Consider the following 22,108-nt stretch of genomic DNA (forward strand, 5'->3'; position numbering starts at 1 on the left):
TGTGTGTGTGAATGTCACCTTTGAGAGGAATTTTTGCTGTGTGCTGGGTGCATCTGACACCCTAATTTTCTCAAGAAATGAGAGTTTTGACAACATGACCATCTTTGTCAAATAGAATGGAAATCTGAGTAACTTTCTCCCAACTTACCTTACTTGAAGTTGCCTTTCCAGCTGTGTCTCCATCTTTCTGTCCACCTCCTGTCCACCCATCCGTCCGTGAAGAAAATATATGTGGAACATCCTCAGTGTTTAGGCGCTGGGTGTAGGCAACAGCCCCTGCCCTCATGGAACTTAGAGTCTCCTGGGGAGGCGACAGTAGTCCAGGAGTCACATGCAGACGTGTAAAATCACAGCTGCAATAAGTGCTTTGAGTTTGACCTTGAAGGGGGGTTGGGGTCCATGCAGGAGAGGTGGGCTGCGGGGGCCAGCCCATGTTCAGGGTCTTAGCTTTGTTGCGTGGACACTGACATATTTCAAGTAGAGGCATCCCTTTTTTTTTGCTTCAAGAAGGCCCCCCTGGCTGCTGAGCGGAGAACAGATAGAAGAGGCCCCAGAGTGGAGTGGATTGAGGTGGGGGCAGAGGCTCTCGTAGGAGTCCAAGTGAGAGAACCTGGGGGCTTCAGTCAGATGGGCGCAGGTGGGGGTGGAGAGAAGTGGATGGATTGGAGACTCGTCAGGGAGACTGCGTGGATGGAACGTGGCAGCAGGCTGACCACGTGGGGTCAGGGCTCGAGGACTGTCGGGGCAGCCCTTGGTCTGTGACTGCATTGGTAGGGTCCATTATCACCAGGGTGACGAGGTCTCTAGGAGAGGGACTTGTTGAGTGTGTCTCGTGGGCCTGGCCCTTTGCCTGGTGCTGGAGCATCACGTTCTAGTATTTTCCTGCCTGGAAAGTAATGGTGTGACTGGTACGACTAGAAACTCATGTTCTTACCAGTAGTAACTCCATATTACGTTGTTCTCCGTCTTTATTAAGTTTATTTTTGTAACCTCGGAAGGGTTTTTGTTTGGTTTGGTTTTGCTGAAAATTACATGAAATGCATCTTCCAGCTGGACATGGCTGGGGGTGGGGTCCCTAACGGGGGTCTGGTACTTCCCGGATCCAAAACTGGGCTCCTGGTGGTCGCCCTCCACAGACCTGCTGTCTAGCCTCCCCGTTTCAGAAGTGGCAGCTCCATCTTTCTTGTTGGTTCTACCTCTTCTTTGTCTTGCATTCCATTCCCAACCGATTGTCTGCAAATCCTCAACTGCACAGTCCTTGGTATCCATGGGGGTTGGTTCCAGGACACCCCCGCCCCCCCCCCCCAGCCGCCATGGTTACCAGACTCTGCAGATGCTCAAGTTCCTTATAAAATGGAGTCATATTTACATATAATCTATGTTCATCCTCCCATATACTTTAAATATACTTTAAATCATTGCTAGATTACTTATAATATCCAATGCAATGTAAATGCTATATAAATAGTTGTAAAATACAATGTATAATGCTATGTAAATAGTTACCAGCATGTGGCAAAGTCAAGTTTTACTTTCTGAAGCTTTCTGGGACTTTTTTTTTCCTCCCAAATATTTTCCATCTGCGGTTGGTTGAATCCTTAGATGCGGAACGTGCGGAAATGGAGGGCCAGCTGTACATCCATCATCTGGTCCTGTCTTAGCACCTGGCCTCTACACTTTGGTTCAGTCTACTCTTGTCTCTTGCTGGGATTGTCGCTGCAGCTTCCTGTCTGGCCTCCGTGTTTTGGCTCTTCCTTCATAACAGTGTGTTGTTCATGTGGAAGTGATGAAGTGATCTTTACCAGTAGATACCCTGTCATTCTTCTCTTTGAAACTCCATCCCCAGGGTCCACACCGAGGTTTGCCAAGCGCTGACACCTGACCTGACTCTGCCTGGGACCCTCTGCCCCGGCATCCCTGGTCTCCTTGCTGTCCCTTGAGCACGGCAGGGAGCTGCCTTCCAGGCTCGGAGACTTTGCACTTGTCACCTCCTTGCCTGAGAATTCCTCACGAGCCTCCCTTCTTTCGGGTCAGCCAGTGTCAGCTTATCAGAAAGGCTTTGGCTGAGCCCCTGATAAAAAGTAGCGCCCCCCCCCCCCATCTTTCCTCACAGCTTTTTCTTCATCGTACTTGTCACCTGACAACATTCTCCTGTTGATTACCTGCCTCTTCCCACTAGAATGTGGATTCCACGTGGTTGGGGAATGTTGTCTGTCCTGTGTACAGTTTCCGCAGCACCTGGTTGTCTGCAGACTTCTCAGTAAAGGTTGAAAGAGACAGAAGATGGTGGTGTGGAAAGGACTCCATGTCCTATGGGAAGTTTGACAAGTTTCCTTCAAGTCGTAAAGTCAGTGCTATTTCATTCCAGCCCAGATCTACCAGATACTTCCATCATGGGAAAGAAGTTCAGTTTTTTTTGTTTGTTTAAATAGAGCTACCATATGACCCAGCAATCCCACTACTGGGCATATACCCACAGAAAACCATAATTCAAAAAGATACATGTACCACAGGGTTCATTGCAGCACTATTTACAATAGCCAGGACATGGAAGCAACCTAAATGCCCATCAACACATGAATGGATGAAGAAGATGTGGCACATATGTGCAATGGAATATTACTCAACTATAAAAAGGAACGAGATTGAGTTATTTGTAGTGAAGTGGATGGACCTAGAGTCTGTCATACAGAGTGAAGTAAGCCAGAAAGAGAAAAAAATACTGTATGCTAACGCATATATGTGGAATCTAGAAAAATGGTCCTGATGAACCTAGTGGCAGGGCAGGAATAGAGATGCAGATGTAGAGAACGGACTTGAGGACGTGGGGGCAGGGGGGCAGGAAGGGGAAGCTGGGACGTGGTGAGAGAGTAGCATTGACGTATACACACTACCAGATGTAAAACAGCTAGCTAGTGGGAAGCTTCTGCAGAGCACAGGGAGATCAACTCGATGCTTTATGAGGACCTAAAGGGGTGGGATAGGGAGGGTGGGAGGGAGGCTCAAGAGGGAGGGGATATGGGGATATATGTAGACATATAGCTGATTCACTTTGTTGTACAGCAGAAAATAACACAATACTGTAAAGCAATTATACTCCAATAAGGGAAAGAAAAAAAAGAACTGTTAATTTATTCAGAGCAGGAGAAGACTGTGCCACTGTTGGTGGCCTTAGGAGTTGCTTGGTCTTTTTCATTGCTGGATCTCTGCTTACAGAAATGTCCAGTTCCCACCGACTGCAGGGACATGTGACTTTTGTCTCCTGGGCTGCTCCTTCCTCTCTTGCAGATCTTCCGTTGACAGTGAGCCCGCCCTGGTCCTCGGCCCTCTGAAGTCTGTGCAGGAGCTGCGGAGGGAGCAGCAGCTGGCTGAGATCGAGAGCCGCAGGCAGGAGAGGGAGAAGCGTGGTGGAGAGGAGGGCGGCGAGGGGAGGAGCAAGCCCCCCGTGCAGGAGATGGTGGACGAGTTACAGGGCCCCTTCTCCTATGACTTCTCCTACTGGGCACGGTAAGCGCTCTCGGCCTTCCCCTGCAGGGTCCTCTGCCCCCCTGTCCTTCCTTGTGGGTGGACAGACCAGCCACACTGAGGTATCTTAATTATTTTAGGTCTGGAGAGAAGATCACTGTCACACCCTCGTCTAAAGAGCTGCTCTTTTATCCTCCTTCCATGGAAGCCACCGTCAGTGGAGGTAAATGTCGGCTCGGCTCAGCGAGCCAACGACACGCCTTTGCAAGTGTTCCTTTCCCTGCGTTTAAACTTTTATTCTGTGTGGTTGTTATAGTGAAACCATCTTTGTAAGGCACTCTCAATCCCCTTTGGCACAGAGATGTTGCTACTTGATGAGTGAGTAAATGAACGAAAGGTCTAAAGCAGTAAAAGTAACTTTCACTATTAGAATTGGGGGATCTTTTTGGAAAAGGATTTGGTTCTCCTTGACCGTATCAGGTTGACACCAGAAGGTAGATAAAAAGCAAAATCATCAGGTATTGAAACGTCTGAAATGTCTTCGTGTGTCTGAACTGTTCGAGACGTTTATGGTTTTTGGTCAGGGTCATAGTAGGGTCTTTTTGGGATGAGATAACCAGAAGTGACTGCTGGTGGAATATTTAGGCTGCGGATAGCTTTTTCTAGCATCGCGGGTTCATTAAACCCTGGGCGTTTGTGTGTTTGGAAGGAGAGTGTTGAAGGTGTGGCTGTCCAGCAGGCATCCTGTCCGGGCCAGCCTTCCATGCTGGGTCCTCTGAGGTCCAGCCACACAGGCTCTGACCTGTGGTAATGGCTTCTCTCCTCACCTGTGGCCTGTGAGAGCCGAGGGAGAGGAGCAGGGCAAGCCCAGCTTTGTTGGCTGTACCCGCTAATATTCCTGGCCATTGGACAAGCCCTTTCATCAATGGTGAGAGGCTTGGGCACTTGGAATTACTGAAGATTCTGGTTTGATTAACAGCCTCGTTGGAGCTAGCTTCCAATGTCTCAGTTTTAGGCCCTTCTTTAATGGGAAGCCCCAACCTATTCATCTGTTTATCTCTTGCCTTTTTAGAAAGCTGCCCAGGGAAGCTGATTGAGATCCAAGGGAAAGCAGGCTTATTTCTAGAAGGCCAGATCCATCCAGAGTTGGAAGGAGTTGAGATTGTCATCAGTGAAAAAGGGGCAAGTTCACCCCTGATCACTGTCTTTACCGATGACAAAGGTGCCTATAGGTAAGCTGGTGACTAAGAAGACATTTGCTTGGGACCAACTGGGGAGCCAGGAAAGAAACTGGGGAGCCAGGTTTGCTTGGGAAAGGTGATCTTCCTCCAGAATTTGAAGCAGAGCTATCTCCAATGTTTTTCTTTTATTCAGTGTTGGGCCGCTGCACAGTGACCTGGAGTATACCGTGTCCTCACAGAAGGAGGGCTACGTTTTGACTGCGGTGGAAGGAACCATAGGAGACTTTAAGGCTTATGCCTTGGCAGGCGTGAGCTTTGAGGTAACACCATGTGTTTTTGAATAGCAGCTTTATGGGGTATAACAGATATACAGTAAACTGCAGGTAAAGTGTATAATTTGACAATTTCAGCATATGACGACCCCCATGAAAACATCACCACAATCAAAATAGTGGACACATTGGTCACGCCACCAGATTTCCTCATACCCTGGGTAACCCCCTCTTTCCTGCCCCTCCCCACGCCTCTGACCTGCCTGCTGTCACTGTGTATCAGTTTGCATTTCCTAGAGTTTTATGTAAATGGAATCATTCAGAACTTACTCTTTTTCCAGCTGGCTTCTTTCACTTGTAATTAGGAGATCTGACTTTAACTTGTGTGCATACCTTTTCATCCTTGACTCTGTTCTCTGTCGAAGGACATAGTGTGTTTCTCTCATCCCTCAGTCCTTCTTGGGAAGAAGCATGTGTGTGATGGACAGAGTGAGTCTGGAGATCCTTGAGGCTGAATATTTTCAACTGAGAGGCCCAAGAAAAAGAAAGATCACATTGCATAATAAATTAAAAGTTTCTATTGCAGAATGCATTTTAAATTATATCAAAAGATAGTCAAACTGGGAAGAAATATCTGTACCATAAATAATATCCCCAGTTTACCAGGGACTCCTAAAATTGATAAAAAGAGAACCCAACAGAGAAAAGATGTACCAAGGATATGAAATGCAATTCACAGAAGTCATACGAGTCACTCATAAACATACAGGAAACACTCAACTTAAGTAGTAACTGGGGAAATGCAGAGGAAGTTACCATCAAAACACTGGGTCTGGGGTTATATTTGCAATAATGAAGACTCCATTTTTTGGTGAGCGAGTGTTTTCCGTGCATACGTAATTTGTGGAGCCAGAAATGGTTACAGACACCCTGGAGGGCAGTCTGGGGTTTCTTTCTGAATTTTGAGTGCACACATCCAACAGTTCTACTCCTAGGAATTGACTGTTTGGAAAAAGAAAGACTTAAGTGCACAAAGATACATACACTTGGGGACATTCAGGTCATCTCTCCTTTTCCATCACAAAACTCGGTGGCTGGCCCGTGTGCGTGGTTTGCTGACCTCTGCTTTAGAATGAAATGCAGCTGTTCCGAAACAGCAAGGCCGATGGGTGGGGACTGGTGGACGAGCACAGCCGGGAAAGTGGTTGAGGCCAGAGAAAGCAACTTGCAGTTACAGAACTGTACAGTTCAGGGGAGACAGGCACCACCCCACCCCCACCAAATCAGGAGGTCCATCAGCAGTGGCCGTAATGTTGATAAGATTCGTGTGGACACAGTTCTGGAAGGCTACACACCAAACTATTAACATTGGTTACCCTGGGGATGAAGAGGAAACCTCCCCCCCCCATCGAATAACAATAAAAGGAAAACAACTCGTTAAGAATAAGCTTTGACTTGTGCGTGTGTATAATAGGAGGTAACCTTGCTCTGGGGTTCCTTTCTCCACCCCCAGATAAAAGCTGAAGACGACCAGCCCCTCCCTGGGGTCCTCTTATCCCTCAGTGGTGGTGTATTTCGTTCCAACCTCTTGACTCAGGACAACGGCATCCTGACCTTCTCGAACCTGGTAAGGTGTCCGGAAATTTACTGCCTGCCTGTCTCCCGACAAGAGCGTGGGGACACAATGGCCGGGACTTGTATATTGCTTGACAACGTGAGAACAGAAAACCAGCATGGAGTGTTTTCTGTTTCTTTGGGGACCAGATGTAATTGGAGGATCGCTCTCACTGGAACTTAGTGTTGCAAATTCATGTTTCCTTACGCACGGACTCCTTGTTTTCCAGTCACCCACTTGTCACTGAGACAGTGTAATTAGTTACCCCGGCCACAGCGGCTCCTGTCTTAGGCGTTCCCTTGTTTTACCACAGGATCACACTGTTTATAATGCTGAGTCTTGTCTGGGGGGTGAGCTTGTGTTTCTTCTGCAAAGCACGGTCCCCGTGGGGGGAGAATAGCATCCGTTTTACTCTGGGGATATAGTCTGAGCCCTGAGTGGCAGGCGCTCAGGGGTGCACGTAGGTTGGTCATCTCTTCAGTCCTGGGAATAAAGTAACTGTTACAGGGATGTCGCAACAAGCAGTGAGGTGTGTCCAAAAGATCACATGCTGTGCAGGGATGCACACCCAGATTCGAATCTTCCCTCTGCTACTTACTTGCTGTGTCATCTCAGGCAAGTTACTTGACCTCTCTGAGCCTCAGTTGTTTCATTCATAAAATTCAGCCATGATTTCTACCCCACATGGAGTTACTGTAGGTGCATGATAATGCCAGCTGCTAGTAGAATGGTAGTTGCTGGTACTGTAACTGTTTACTGTACCACTGGAGTTACCGTTTCTGTGTGTCTAGGAGGCCCTGGGAGCTCTCGGGGCCCAATTCTGGTCCATCGGGACTTTGGCTGCCCCCTTGGAAGCCATGCCTCGATTTGCAGCAGAGGCTCAGTGTGTGGTTGTCTCCCGGCAGAGCCCTGGCCAGTATTACTTCAAGCCCATGATGAAGGAGTTTCGGTTTGAGCCATCCTCACAGATGATCGAGGTGCAGGAGGGGCAGAACCTGAAGATCACCATCACCGGCTACCGCACGGCCTACAGGTCGGTAGCCCCGCCTGCCCCCCTCTCGCGGGCCGGGTCTGTGGGGTCACACTCACGCTTCTGTTCTCTAGAAACTCACCCCAGCCTTCATGTGGATTTTATTTGGGAGACATATAAGAGGTGCACAGATTCCTGATGGCAGCCCCTTTTTTCTAATATCTCAAACGAGTGATTTAGTCATGAAGTTCCTATTTTGAAATTGGCCCAAGAGAGCCTATTTAGTTCCTAAAAGTTTTCATTTTTTCAAAAAGTTGAGACTTGAGTTCCATTTTGCAAAGAAGGAAATGCATTCACTTGAGTGAAACCTGGAAATGTTGAAAATAGTCTATACAATGTGACGTTTCCCTCCTATCCTGGTCTCCCAGCTGCCTGGGTTTTCTAGTGTTTCTGAATACTTCCAGAGAAGGTTTATTCAAATATTAGTATTTGTATTTATACATAGACACACACACACATGTATTTATACACATTTACAAAAGCGCTTGAGGCAAAGATTGATTAATCAGAAGGTGCAGGTTTGGAAAAATGGACCGTTTTCAGTTGAACATAAAAATGGAATGAAAGGGGAAGTGATTTATTTTCATTGTATTGGATGCTTCATTATTTAAAATAAAGCTTAACAAAAAATACAATGAAGTGGAATAAAATAAAGCTTAGCCTTTTTAAGTTACAGTTTTCTGGGGCATCCCCTAAAACGTACAAGAAGAGAAATTGATGACAGCTTTCTGGCTGGCCTGAGCCTCCGGCAGGAAGGCTTGATTTGCAGGTGGCACAGCTAGAGCTGAGTTGCGTGGGTCATTTGGGCCACAGTTCTCCACTGAGCTGCTTTGCACCGTAAATTGTTGGTAAATGCAGGACACTTTGCCTGAAATCTCTTGTGTGCCTCAGAAAACCCCAAGAGTGTCATGTTCTATTTCTTCTCTTGTCCCTCTAGTTGCTATGGTACAGTTTCTTCCTTAAACGGAGAACCCGAACAGGGCGTTGCCGTGGAAGCGGTGGGCCAGAGTGACTGCAGTATCTACGGAGAAGACACCGTGACAGACGAAGAAGGGAAGTTCAGATTACGTGGATTGTTGGTGAGCCTTTGGGCGTGTTTCGTTAGTGGATTTTTTTGTACTGGGTTCAGCAGAGTCTTGTGGTGCCCCCAGGGCTGCTAGGAATGAGGGCAAGAGGTTTGCGGGTGGGGGCGCAGGGCTCTGGAACTCTTCCCAATCCCTGTCCTAACTGACATGCTTACCTTTCATGTAGCTGATATACTGGGGTCTTATGGCAAAAAAAAGGTGGAAAACCATGGGTTTGGTGCACCTTTTGCCTGGCGTGGGTGGTGTGTCTCAGGCCAAGGCTCTCAGAGCAGATGCCCGTGGGGCCAGAAGACAAGTGTGAAAGGCTGGAGGACGCTGGGTGTCCAGCAGGGAGCGGTGCAGACTGGGGGCCCTGGAGAGGGTCCTGGCCCGGACGAAGCGGGCAGCTGCCACTCAGCCCAGCCCTACGTAGCCGTGTGGGGAGACAGACTCAGGAACAGAAATCAGAAATTCAGATTTCCACGTGAAAACTGCTAACTTTTAGATGTTAACAGTTAAAAAAAAAAAAAGGAAACCCACAACTTCTTTGTGTGGCCGGGTAACCAACTTGCGTGTCCTTTTGGCTGCCCAGTTGCAACACCTGGTTCAGGATCTGTGGTGCCGTTTGCCTCACTCTCGTGTGCGCACGCATGCCTTCATCTGCTGGTGCAGCACGCGCTGAGTGGGAGTCAGCGAGCGAGCGTGTGGGTGCACAGCACCCACTGGACGGGGCCACTTGGGTCCGGGGTTTGGTCCTCAGCCTTTCACATCGCACACTGGGTGTTCTCAGTTGACCCCACAGGTGGTCATACACATCTGGGCAACAGACTGATGTTCGCCTGAATCACGTGAGCCGAGATGTGAACTTGTTTGCCGGTTTACTTACTTGGGGCGATTCTGTACTTTCCCAAAGATGAGAATACTCGTGTCCAGTATCCAGGCAGCCTCACTCTAGATATTGGGAACTCAGGTCAGGAGGCCGCTTGGTGAGTGAGGAGCGGTCAAGCTGAAGGAGGAAGATGGGCTTGCGGGTGGGGGTCCCCTGGGGCCACGCTGAGGACTGAGAGCGTATGTTCTGATGGCCCAGCCGGATGCACACCCACCGGGTGGGCTCATTGTGCCCTCTGCCCCCTACTCCCCGTCTCTGGTGTCTTCCCATCAGACTCAGCGAGACGACTGCTCTCTTGCTACCGCAGGAGTCTGGATGGCCCGAGTGCGATGTTCCCTTCTCGCTGTCTTCTGCCCTCTGGGAGGCCCCCCCGGGGAGCGTGCTGCCACCAGGACGTGTTCCCGCTCTCTGTCGTCCCCCAGGCCTGCTTTCCTTCCCTGCAGCAGTGGTTCCAGAGAGCACGGGGCAGTGTGACAGCACGGGTGTCCCCTGCCCCCAGGCTGAATGTAGCCAGGGCCCCCGGGAGAGGCAATGGGTCCTTAGAACCAGGCTCTCTGTCTCACACGTTCAGCGCAGGCCCAGCCTTTGTAGTTTCTTCCTTCGCTGGCTGCACTGATGCCTTTCTGCCTGGGTTTGAATCCTGCTTCTGTCGCTTCTTAGCTGTGTAAGTTCAGGCAAGTGTCTCGTGCTTTTTATATCTGTTTCATTCTCTGTAAAGTGAAGGTGAGAATAATGTCTACCTTGCAGGGTGGCTGTGAGTATTAAGTGAGTTCATACACGTAAAAAACATGGAACAGTGCCTGGCGCTTGGCTAAAAAGTGGCTAAAAAGCGAGAGCAGACAGCACCTTCCCCTGAGGTGGTCCTCAGCAGACCTGCTAGCGTAGGTGTGTGTTTGCACCTTTTCTGGTTCCCGGGTCTAAGGCAGCAGCACAGCAGGAGGAGGGTCTGGGAGGCGCCTCTGCACCCCGGCCTGCCCTCCCCTGGGGGGTGGGGGCGTGGGCTCTGCATCCCGGGCTCCCCGCCCTCTTCCGGTCGCAGGAACACAGATTCTGCATCACTGGTTGGCTCTCCCCAGTGTCTTACATGTTATTCTAAACTCAGCAATGTAACACGTGTTACGTAACTAAACCGAATGTAGTTTCCTCTCCACCGCAACAGGTTTCCATGTTAGCGGATGCCTCCCACACCCTCCTCCTCTCATAGGTGTTAATCCATCCGCACTTTCAGTGTTGTGTGGTGTCGCCCCCTGGTGGCAGTCCCCGCCATCTGCGTCCAGGCCTTGGATTCCGGAGAAATAATAGCCTTGGACGTTTCTCATTGGGGGTTTGGGTTTGAGTTTGCCAGTCTCCCAGAGGACGCCAGTCAGGAGAGCCCTCGTTGAAGATTTCCTAAGGATTTCAGCCCCCAGTAGAATTCATTTCCCTAGTTGATCTTTTCGGACAGTGTACTTGTCAAGGCATCTTGGGCAAGAAGTTGCCTCCCTGGGTGTTGCTGCAGAGGCTGCAGGTGAATCCCCGAGTCAGCCAGCCAGGAGCAAGGAGCCCGGCCAGTGAAGATGGGAGCAGCTGCCCGGTGGGCTCCTGCCTGGCTGGGCATGGCAGTGAGGGGGCAGTGCCACTCTCCCCAGCTTCAGCAGTGCCATCTTTCCTTTTCTTCACAAGTAGCTACACATCTTTCCTTTCTGAAGTGCAAATAGCAATTTTGAACCAAACCCAATGCTGCCAGTCCTCACTGAGCTATAAAGTGAATTAATACGTCTACTGGTGATCATAAATTTGATTGTTCTCATTTTTTTTAATAAGAGCTTTATTGTCTTTGTAAAGGTACCATGTGCTCATTATAAAATAGTTCAAGCAACATATCGAAAAGGACAAAATTCTGAAAGGGGAAAAAAAAAATCACTCTTAAGCTACCACCTGGAAGGACTGCTGGTTAACGCAGAGTGAATGCCCGCACACAAAGAAGGTCACAGTGCACAGGATTTTAGGAGACCAGGGCTGTGGCATCCTTGCTGGTGTACAAATCAGCAGTCACCATCTCAGTGCTGTCTCCTCCTGAATGCACACAGTCACCTTTGAACGTGGCCCCTGCTCTAGATCCCGATGTGTCATCGGGTCCAGTGTGCAGTTGGTGATCAGAAACCGGTTGTTTTTAAAAGTTTTTTAAACCCTGCTAGTATAAATGATCTGTCACCCTTTGGGGAAGGATGCAGATCTTTTCTTTTAAAAAGCACGTGAGAAAAAATTAGTTCAGAAGTTGGTAAACAATGGGTTCATTTATACTATTAAAGCCGTACGTAAAGCTGAATTTTATCTGATTTACAGCCTTCTGAGAAGGCTCATGTCTTTGAATTCATATCTTTTTTTTAAATTAATTTATTTATTTGCTGCATTGGGTCTTCGTTGCTGTGCGTGGGCTGGGCTACTCTTTGTTGCGGTGCTCGGGCTTCTCAGTGCGGTGGCTTCTCTTGTTGCAGAGCACAGGTTTCTCGGCGCACCGGCTTCAGTTGTTGCAGCACACGGGCTCAGTAGTTGCGGCTCATGGGCTCTAGAGCACAGGCCCAGTAGTTGAGGTGCACAGGCTTAGTTGCTCTGTGGCCTGTGGGATCTTCCTGGAGCAGGGGTCGAACCAGTGTCCCCTGCATTGGCAGACAGATTCTTAACCACTGTGCCACCGGGGAAGCCCTGAACTCGTATCTTTCTTTATCAGAGTTGCAACTAGCCCATACGGCAATGTAAAAAACAAACAAAACTTCCTTTCTTCAAGGCAATTTACTTCCTTTTTATTGGAAAACTGTCATAATGTGCTGGCTTTCTTAGAACAAGATACTTTACTGCTATCTGCCAAAAAATTATCTGGTAAATAATATACTTCGTGTGTGCAGTGTCAACCAAAAAAGATTTTCAGAAAAGCGATTTTTTTTTTTAAACATCACATATGCTTATTCATTTGAGGAACAGAATAAAATGTATAAAGAAGAAATTGTTTTAAAAAAAGAGAAACCTCAAATCCCACTTCCCAGAAATAATACCTCTTTGGGAATGTCATTCCAGATACCACTCAGTGCACATGCCCAGCTAGAGGGGTGGGGTGGGCAGCAAGGAAAAAATAATTTTATCAGGATAAGCATATCACGCTTGCAATTTTGAAGTCCGAAATCACATTTAGTTTTCCTTGGGTAGAAGAAACCGAATGAGGTTTGAAGGGACTGCAGAACTTCAGGAATACGTTTCTGTGTCAGGGTGCTTTTTCAGGGAACTCTAAAGGAGGTTAACAGGCCACAGCTTGGGAACTAAGGTGGGGCGGGAATGCCTGTCTGAGGGGGGCCCGCAGGTCTCATGATAAGCCCCTTTCCAAAGAAGTGACTCCTGCGTTTGTTTGCAGCCGGGATGTGTATACCACGTTCAGCTCAAGGCAGAAGGCAACGACCACATTGAACGGGCCCTCCCCCACCACCGGGTCATCGCGGTAAGACATGAAATTCTTCAGCGGAATCGTGGCATGATTGCTTCCCTGATCAAAAAAGTCCTTCAGCGCTCCTCTGGCTGTCTGCCTTTCATCTGTTTGGGGTGGGGAGGGACTTTATATCCTAATTAAGGGTCCTCCTGGAAGAGTGTCATCTTCACAAGCAGCATCTTCTGTGGGCTTTGAATGAACAGCATCGCTGTCGTGCGTCCGGAGGAGAAATGTGAACTGCCGCTCCCCACTTCCCCGGCGAGCTCTGAGCAGTATTCTGCAAGTTAAGGATCTTAAGGCCTGAGCAGCATTTCAGATCCAGGGAGGGTAATAAAGAGAACATGGGCTTGATTGGTGGCAGGGCCACCCCCCTTTCTTAGACTTAGATGATCTCGATTTCCCGCCACGGACAGCCTCTTGATCTTTAAGGTCACGACTTAGAGACAGCCCTCCAAGTCACAGGAAGTGGCCTTGGAATCATTTGCAGTGAGGTTTTCCCCCATGGAATAAGTCTCATTTGCTAGACTAGAGGTCTTGGGTGGGACGAGAGGGCCTGCCTCTTGGTGGCTTTACTCGGTGGCATTAGGAACAAAGATGGATGATGAGGGGTTAGGAGGCTGGTGTGCAGTTTAGGACTTTCTGGCCTGGAAAGTGAGTTTTCTTGATGTCTTCATGGCATCTGGCATTTAATTTTATTTTAATTTAATTTGATTTAGTTTTATTTATTTTTATTGGAGTATGGTTGCTTTAAAATGCTGTATTAGCCTCCACGGCGCAGCAGAATGAATCAGCTACACACATACAGGTATCCCCTCCCTTGTGGACTCCCCTCCCGTTTAGGTCACCACAGTGCAGGAGGTAGAGTTCCCTGTGCTGTTCAGTGTGTTCCCATGGGTTGTCTGCTTTATACGTAGTATCAATAATGTACATGTGTTGATCTCAGTCTCCCAATTCCTCCCACCCCACCCCTTTCCCCTGAGGTATCCATACATTTATTCTCTATGTCTGTGTCTCTCTTTCTGCTTTACAAATAAGATCATCTATACCATTTTTCTAGATTCCACATATAGGCATTATTATACGATATTTGCTTTTCTCTTTCTGACTTACTTCGCTCTGTGTGACAGTCTGTAGGTCCATCCACGTCTCTACAAATGACCCAATTTCATTCCTTCTTATGTCTGAGTCATATGCCATTGTGTATATGTGCCACATCTTCTATCCATTCCTTCTTATGTCTGAGTCATACGCCATTGTGTATATGTGCCACATCTTCTATCCATTCCTCTGTTGATGGGCCTTTAGGTTGCTTCCATGTCCTGGCTATTGTAAGTAGTGCCCCTGTGAACATTGAGGTGCATGTGTTTTTTTTGAATTACGGTTTTCTGTGGGTATATGCCCAGGAGTGGGATTGCTGGGTCATACGATAGTTCTATTTTTAGTTTCTTAAGGAACGTCCATACTGTTTGCATCCGGCATTTTCAATGGCCGTGATGGCTACATCTCATCGTTTGTATTTCCCTGCTGTGGGGACTCAGACCAGGATCACAGGCTGTCACATGGACCTGCATATGAAAAGGTGACAAACGAGGGCACACGCCCACCCAGGGGGGCAGCTGGGGCCTGGCTCCTGCTTGTCCCTCCCCGGCAAGAACATCTTTCCTTTTTTCAAGAGAGGCTGGGAAATCTGCTTTTTTAAAATATGAAATGTCTTTTTTTTTGAATGCTAACAAGTCATTAAAAGTTAGAAAAAAACCCTGTGCTTGTCAAACAAAATGTGCCCTTGGACCAGGGTCAGCTGTCTCCTGTCGGTTTGGGACTGTAGACTCGGGCTGCTCGAGCGGCAAGCTTTTGCTCCCTGAATACGAAGTGAAGTCTGGTGGGAAAAGCTCCGAGGATGCCCCCCGGCTGGAGAAGTCCCCTTCCAGTGTCCTCAGCCCCAGCCTTCCTTCTCTCCCCAGGTCAGGAATAACGACATCGATGACGTGAGCATCATAGTTTTCCGGCAGATAAATCAGTTTGACTTAAGTGGAAATGTGATCACTTCCTCCGAGTATCTTCCTACATTGTGGGTAAGGCCAGATCTTTCAGGTTCAAGTGCTCCATTCTTTCTGGCTTTGAGATGAGAGGAGCAGGCTGTCTGGGCCTGTCTAGCACTTGCTTTAGCTGAGGGTTGAGGTTGAGATGTAAGAATCTTCAGTCCCAGCGTGTATCTGGGGAAAAGATTCCTGATCGCTGGTCCAGTTTCAGGTCACTGTTTTGCCAGCATCACAGTAGACGCCTAAGAGACGAGCAATGAGATCTGGAGTCAGAAACGGAAAGACGGTTTTAGGGCAAAGCACCTCGTAACTTTCTAATTCTGTGCAGAGCGAGGGTGGTGGGCAGTAGGCTTGGAGTCAGACAGTCCGGGCTGGCTTCTGTCTGGCAGTTATTCACCCGGCCGCTCGGGCCTCCCCCCTTTCTCATGGGCCTCAGTCTCCTGCTCTGTAAAACCCGGGAGTTGAACTCAGTGGCCTCTTAAGGTCTGTTAGAGCCGTAACAGAACCTCCAGGTCTGCAATTAATGAAGAAATGTCTAAACCGTGCTCTGTGATGCCTGGAAAGATGGTAATGAATTGCCACGGGGATGTATTTTTCAGAGACACTTGTAATTTATATACAGTGAAGCATTTGACCTGGATGAGAACATGCGCTTCAGTTAACTCACCTCAGCTGCCCTACAGGGGCTGCAGGCGTGTTGCCTGTGGGCCTGGCCAGGTGCTGCTGGAGCCTGAAGAGGGCCGGGCGGGGGTGGGGACCTGGGGGGAGGGGGCGGTGCCAGGGCTGTACCTCCCCCACTTCACGCCCCATTGCAGCTGGTAGTGGGAACGGGCAGTGAACCTGGGGTGGAGAGACAGACTGGCCACCAACAGAGCCCTGAACTGCTTCTGGAAGCAGCCAGAGAGCCAAATGCAAAATGGGGATGCGTTTCGGGTTTAAGGAATACCCTTGGGGTTGAGGTTACAGCATGTGGGAGGCTGCACCAGGTGGGCGAGGCCGGCAGGGACGAGGGCTGGGTCCCAGGCTCCAGCACGTGGTAACTGTGCAACCTTAGGTGACACAGGCTCTCTGAGTCTCCATGGGGATGACTGCGATGCCTGCTTAGTAGCCAGGATTGGTGACGATGTATGTGAAGTGCCTGTACCAGGCCTGGCATTTAACAGTTACGTTAGAAGCTATTCTCTTTAATATTATCACTATGCTAACTATTTTGAGTGTTAACATAAGTTGTCAGAATCTATTTTAAAACCTTACCATTTCAACACGTGTCACGTCACTGGCATCTCAGATGCGTTAGGAATGGCCTGTCGGGGGGCGGACAGTTGCTCTTTCAAAGATCCTTGTTTGGAGAGATCCTCTCCCCACAGGAGATACGCTGTCCTGAGGGGTCTGAAATGCAATGTTGGTCGTGTTTGAGTTTTAAAAGCACGCCCTCTTTGTCTCTGCTCTCCAGGTGAAGCTTTACAAAAGCGACAACCTCGACAACCCGATCCAGACGGTCTCCCTGGGCCAGTCCCTCTTCTTCCACTTCCCGCCCCTGCTCAGAGACGGCCAGGTGAGGCCCGCTCCACTCCGCTTTCCGTCTGCGCCATAACCGTTCCTCTTTTCAGCTGAGGAAACACAGTTCTCCCGTTTTTCCCCTCATTCCACTTTGCTGACACAGTCGATGTCGTGCTGTCTGAATCAGAGGAGGTGGGGCTCTCTAGGGATTATTTTTTCAGAATTAGCTCTTTTTCTGTTTACGAAAATAATACACATTCACGGCAGGAGGTTGGGGAGGGGCAGAAATCAGACATAACCGCATCATCCCGAAGTAACCACTGATAATGTGTTGATAGAGTTCCTTTTGGTCTTTTTTGATGCATGTGCATGTGTGTATAAATATAATACACGTATATATTTATTTTCATAATGCAACATGGGACTGTTTTGTACATTGCTTTGTAATCTGTGCTTTTCAGTGAAGACGATACCACAGATATTGTCCCCGCCATTAAATCTTTCTAGCATGCTCTCTGATGGCTGCACAGTAGTCCGTGGTAGAGGAAGAACCGTAATCTGTTTAACCAAGGCCTTCATGTTCATCACTTACTGCTATGGGACGTTTGCTCTCCATTCTAATCGGACAGAGCAAGCTACTGTTGGTGCAATGGAAGCAAAGGTTGCAAAGAACTTGGTTCCTCTACAGGGGACTTAGCCTGCAGGTGTGGTAGCGAGCCTGCGGGTGTGGGCCCTCCCCCAGCTTCTTACCACCGGCCGCAGGGATGATACTCTGTGGCCTTTCTCGGTGTGAAGTGGCTGTGAACCAACGAAGCAGGTTGTGATGGAGCTTGGGGCCTCCTCCCCATTTCTGCAGGTGCCCTTGGTAATCAAGCCACTTTCTGCAGCGTAGCCCGTGGACACAGACTCCCCTGGGCTCACAGCCTGCTCTGTACCCCACCCGCTGAGCGACCCTGGGCATGTCTCACTTTACTTCTTCAGGCCTCGCTCTCCCCCTCTGTGAAATGGGAGCAATACTCCCAGTGTGACAGTGGCTGAGGGCAGAACAGGCATCGCCAAGGGTGCTCACAGTGCCGCCCCCCGCCCTGGGGCTCAGCACGCAGGCCCGTGACCGTCACTGGAACCACTGCAGAGACGCTGCGTTCTTAGAACTCGCCAGCTAATGAGCCACTGAAGTATCGTCCCTTGAAAGTCAATCTCATTTGGATTAAAAACAGTCTTCCTCAGTTTGGTCACGTGCCTCCGTCCTCAGAATTGCCTCATCATAACTGCGTGTGTTTGATAAAGTCAGATGCTCCAAGGACCACTGCAGGTGCTGTGTTTGGATCTGCCTGTAAAGATGGGCTGAGGACTCTGAGCGCCTCTTTGGAGATGGCGGGGACGCGTGGCCGTCACTGTTGGACTAGCCTGCTGAGCCGCCCCTTGGAAGTTAGCGGCCCGGGCTTAGAGGTGTAAACTTGGGGATGTCTTTAGAGATGTAGAGTCCTTTACATCACAGTCACATGTTAGGAGTCAGGTTTTGTTTGCTTTGCCCCTGTTGTCCTTTGTGAAAACAGCTCCTTCTTCCTTCACACAGAACTACGTGGTGCTTCTGGACTCCACGCTGCCCAGGTCCCAGTACGACTACGTCCTGCCGCAGGTGTCCTTCACGGCCGTGGGCTACCATAAACACATCACCTTGATCTTCAACCCCACGGTGAGGAGAAGGGGGTTCTGGGTGTAGAGCGTGAAGCATGGTTCCAGGTACCGCTGAGTGCTGTTCAGCCCCCATCCCGCGTGGGAAGCTGGGGGGAGCTGTCATCCCTGGTTTAGCGAGGAGGCTGGGGGCTCGTGTGTAGCCGAGCTCAGACTTGAACGTGGCTCTTCTGCTGGTTCCTGGCTTGTGCTCGGTGATGTGGTCACCACGATCTTACCTGAATAGAGGGTTCCTCCTCACTCCCCCAGCAGAGACTCGGTCAGAAAGTGCCGAAGAGACGAGCACGTAGGGTAGCCATTTGTCTCCACGTGGAGGCGCACGGTGACCCCAGGGGAGGGAGAGGGCCTGTGCGGAGGGAGCTGGGGCCACAGCCTGGGACATTGGCCAAGGCTCCCCCAGGACGTTCCCCAGGTCCATGGAGCCGTGTGGGTGGTCAGGACAGGACAGAGGTGCTGCTCTGTGGGGGCCGAGCAGCCAGGCCTGGTGGCTGCTGCCGGGAGTGTGGCCCCACTTCTGAGACCGTGAGAGCAGGACCATGTGCCGGGGAAGGGAGGGCCTGGCGGGTGTCCTGCTGGTCCTCACGACGGCCCTTCCATGAGGAGGTGCCATTCTTCTGTTTTTATGGAGGCTCAGAGAGGTTGAGTGACTTACCCGGGGTAGTCAGTAGAGGTGGGTTTCACACGTTCCAGCCACCTGCTGCACAGCTCAGCGCCGTAGGCTTACGGGGCGGTACAGCGCCTCACTTCATCCCATGTCGCATGTCAGTACCGACAGCCACAGTGTTGATGTTCGACCCAGTATTTCATGCATGGCAACCACTCCATACGCCTGGTCTTGTTGCATTTTCACGACATTCCCCTGCAGTAGGTGCTGTTTGTATTATCGCCATTTTATAGTTAAATCAACTTAAAGTGACTGCCCGAGGTCACACGGGAAGACCTGGCCTGGAGCCTGGACCGTGGTCCTCAGAGCTTCTTGTCATACTTGCTGGTCTACCTCTTCCCACTAATCAACTTCTCCTTAAGGATTTGCTCTGATGGAAAACGGTTTGGGATCTAAGACACATCCAAAAATGCAGGAGTAGGCAGTTAGGGATGGAAATCTGTTCTTGCCCTTGTTCTTCTGTTTATTAAGGGACTGTCTCACTCTGCCTCAACCATCTCAGGTCAAAAGGCCCTGCCGTCATCCTGTAGCCTATGTGTTCTTAGACGTTTTAGTCTTGGGACCTCTTTATGCTGCTAAAATTTGTTGCGAATCTCAAAGAGCTTTGGTTTGTATGGGATATATGTATATTGATCGTATTAGAAATTAAAACTGAGGAATGCTGAAAACATAGGAATCCACAGGCCACACTTTCTGTAACCTGTCAGAGTCGTGACAGCATCATGTTTGTAGCCTCGGGGAACATCCACTGCCCACTTGTAAGAGAACGAGAGTGAAAATGGCACGTGGTGTCTTCATATTGTTACGAGAATAGTTTGGACCGTGCAAGTCTCTTGCAAGGGAGGCCCCTGGGCTGTAGCTTGAGAACCAGCGCTCTGGCTTGTTCACCTGCTTCATCATCATCCCAGAGTTCTCCTTTAATGTATTTGTTTCTGTTGTCGGGTGGAGTGAGCAGTTGGGATACAGGTTCACTCGCTGTCACAGAGACCCAGCATTTCAGGGGCTTGAGCGAGAGGGGAGCTTCTGTCTTATGTCAGGTGTCTCTGCCCCCGGCGCCTTCTCTCCGCGGCTCTGCATCCTCTAGCACATCGCCCGCCTCCGAAATGGTGCTCTCGGCTGTGGCTGTCTGGCTGGCAAGGAGGGAGGGTGCACCACGTCTCTCCTAGGGGACAGCCTGGGTGTTGGCCCTGTCACTCCTCTTCCTGTACTCTTGGCCAGGATTGAGTTCCAGGCCCCACCTGGCGGTGATGGGGCTGGGAAACGTGGTCTGTTCTGCTTGGCCCAGATGAAAGTTGGCCTTCCGCTGGAAGGAAGGGTGGACAGCCCTGGGACCCCGCGCTGTGTCTCCTCCTCACTGGGTGTCCCCTCGGAGACTCGCTGCTCACTGTGTCCCCGAGCCTGGAGCCACGGCTTCGCGATGCCTTCTTGTGGGAAAGAGCCCCTGTGTGCGGCTCCTAATATGTTTCAACCACAGGGGTCCCCTGCCGCCTGCAGCTCTTTGTCCTCTGAGTTTAGACAGTGGAGGATCCGGGGGTGAGGAGCACCTTGTTATCGGAATCTGGTGACTCCTGAGCTTCAGGGAGCAAGTGAGGAGGGTTCGTGCAGCAGAGGATTCACGTGAGATTTATCTGTGTCAGTTCAGTTCCTTACTTTGGGTACCGAGTGTGCCAGGGGTCCCCAGGGAGCCAGCTCAGGAGCCGGGCGGGTCAGGGCCGTGGGTGGGGCACTAGTGTCTGGGGCTGACGGTGCTCGCGGTGTTTGCAGAGGAAGCTGCCCGAGCAGGACATCGCGCAGGGATCCTACATCGCCCTGCCTCTGACGCTGCTCGTCCTGCTGGCCGGCTACAACCACGACAAGGTAGGGGTCCGGAGGCCTCACGGGCAGCGGGTGTGTCGGGGGAGGGGTTCCTCACAGCTGGGACACAGCAGCAGTTACAGAGGTTACAGCACTTTAGGTCACGTCCAGTCCCCAAGGCCCCCTTTCAGGGCCATACACCTCCCATGACAGCTCTCCTAACCCTCCAACCTGGACGACTTCTGGGTCTCAGCGACCGTCTCTACTACGAAGACCTGCCCTGGTCTGAACTGAGATCTCCCCGAGAGCACACAGCAGGTGGTGACCAGGCCTGGGGAGGGGGGCGCAGGTGGAGGGGGACTTCGATGTCCCACTGGACGCAAGTCTCCCGGCGTCCCCGTCTCTCATTCCCCCCTCTCTCTCTCTCTCCAGCTCATTCCCTTGCTGCTGCAGCTGACGAGCCGCCTGCAGGGAGTCCGAGCCCTCGGCCAGGTGGCCTCTGACAGCAGCGGCCCGGAGGATGCCAAGAGACAAGCCAAGAAACAGAAGACGAGGCGGACGTGAGGGGACGAGGCCGGGAAGTCTCCGCCGGGACAGGCCCCTGGTGTGGGGGACGTGCCGCCTGGCCCCGCCTGGCCCCACCCCCCCAGCGAATGCCGTGAATGGACCCTCCTGTCACTCTGCTGAGCACAATTGATTTTCTGAGTCGAAGATAATTTATTATTATTATGTTTGTCAAAGACGTATTTAAGCTGCGCTGGTGGTGTGCGCATGTAATCCTTAGTCTTCAGCTGCCACTTGTAAGAAGAGTTTCAGTAAACGGGGGGTCCAGCCCCCTCATCCAGCACCTGTCGAATCGACCTTCCCCTTAACTTCCCTGTGCATCTGAGCCCCCTGCTGGAAACCACACAGCCTGTGTCTACTACTAGGAGGGTGTGTTAGGAGGTGAACGTCAATAAAGTTGCCCGTTTGTTTGTGTTGTAGCTCATCTCGGGTGTCGTCCTTGGAGGACAGTGGCCCAGTGCCGGGGTCACCACCTGAGGCGCCTGGAGGGGCACGTAGGTCCGGGGTGAAGGCGAGGTGACACACGGCAGCTGGCTTTCGGCCCCAGTGACAGGCAAACGGGGGGGGGGGTTGTGGCAAAGTGACGAGCCCCGCCCCCGCCTGGTCTAAAGGAGCCCGAGGTTCTCAGCGGGGGACTCTGGCTCCCCAGTGCTCTGCGGGGACGTGCGTTCAGTTTTCTAGAGACGACAGAAAGACAGAGTTGTGTGTGAACTCTTCCAAGTTGTACATGTTAGCGACAAATTCCGTTTGTGACATCTGGCCAAACAGAATGCACACGTAGGATGTGTGAAGCGTGAAGGCTGCGGCTTTGCATGAGGGATCCACAGGAACGCTCAGCATTTGAACCGCATTAACTTCATTCTTATAGGAAGTAATCAA

General features: G+C 50.5%; 1 protein-coding gene across 1 annotated transcript in view; it reads left to right on the forward strand.

Moving 5' to 3' along the window:
• Positions 1 to 21,648, forward strand: part of LOC130860479 (BOS complex subunit NOMO1) — a 57,081-nt gene extending 35,433 nt beyond the window's left edge. Inside the window, exons 19-31 of the mRNA XM_057748759.1 lie at positions 3,289 to 3,507; positions 3,606 to 3,688; positions 4,538 to 4,697; positions 4,840 to 4,966; positions 6,432 to 6,545; positions 7,439 to 7,566; positions 8,501 to 8,642; positions 12,902 to 12,985; positions 14,935 to 15,045; positions 16,466 to 16,567; positions 18,089 to 18,208; positions 20,636 to 20,728; positions 21,098 to 21,648. Of these exons, the coding sequence (XP_057604742.1) occupies positions 3,289 to 3,507; positions 3,606 to 3,688; positions 4,538 to 4,697; positions 4,840 to 4,966; positions 6,432 to 6,545; positions 7,439 to 7,566; positions 8,501 to 8,642; positions 12,902 to 12,985; positions 14,935 to 15,045; positions 16,466 to 16,567; positions 18,089 to 18,208; positions 20,636 to 20,728; positions 21,098 to 21,229 (1,615 nt within the window). The 3' untranslated portion in view covers positions 21,230 to 21,648. The remainder of the gene's footprint in view (positions 1 to 3,288; positions 3,508 to 3,605; positions 3,689 to 4,537; positions 4,698 to 4,839; positions 4,967 to 6,431; positions 6,546 to 7,438; positions 7,567 to 8,500; positions 8,643 to 12,901; positions 12,986 to 14,934; positions 15,046 to 16,465; positions 16,568 to 18,088; positions 18,209 to 20,635; positions 20,729 to 21,097) is intronic.
• The last annotated feature ends 460 nt before the right edge of the window (positions 21,649 to 22,108 follow it).

The sequence above is a fragment of the Hippopotamus amphibius genome, chromosome 9 (genome assembly GCF_030028045.1).
Source record: "Hippopotamus amphibius kiboko isolate mHipAmp2 chromosome 9, mHipAmp2.hap2, whole genome shotgun sequence".
NCBI lineage: Eukaryota > Metazoa > Chordata > Mammalia > Artiodactyla > Hippopotamidae > Hippopotamus > Hippopotamus amphibius.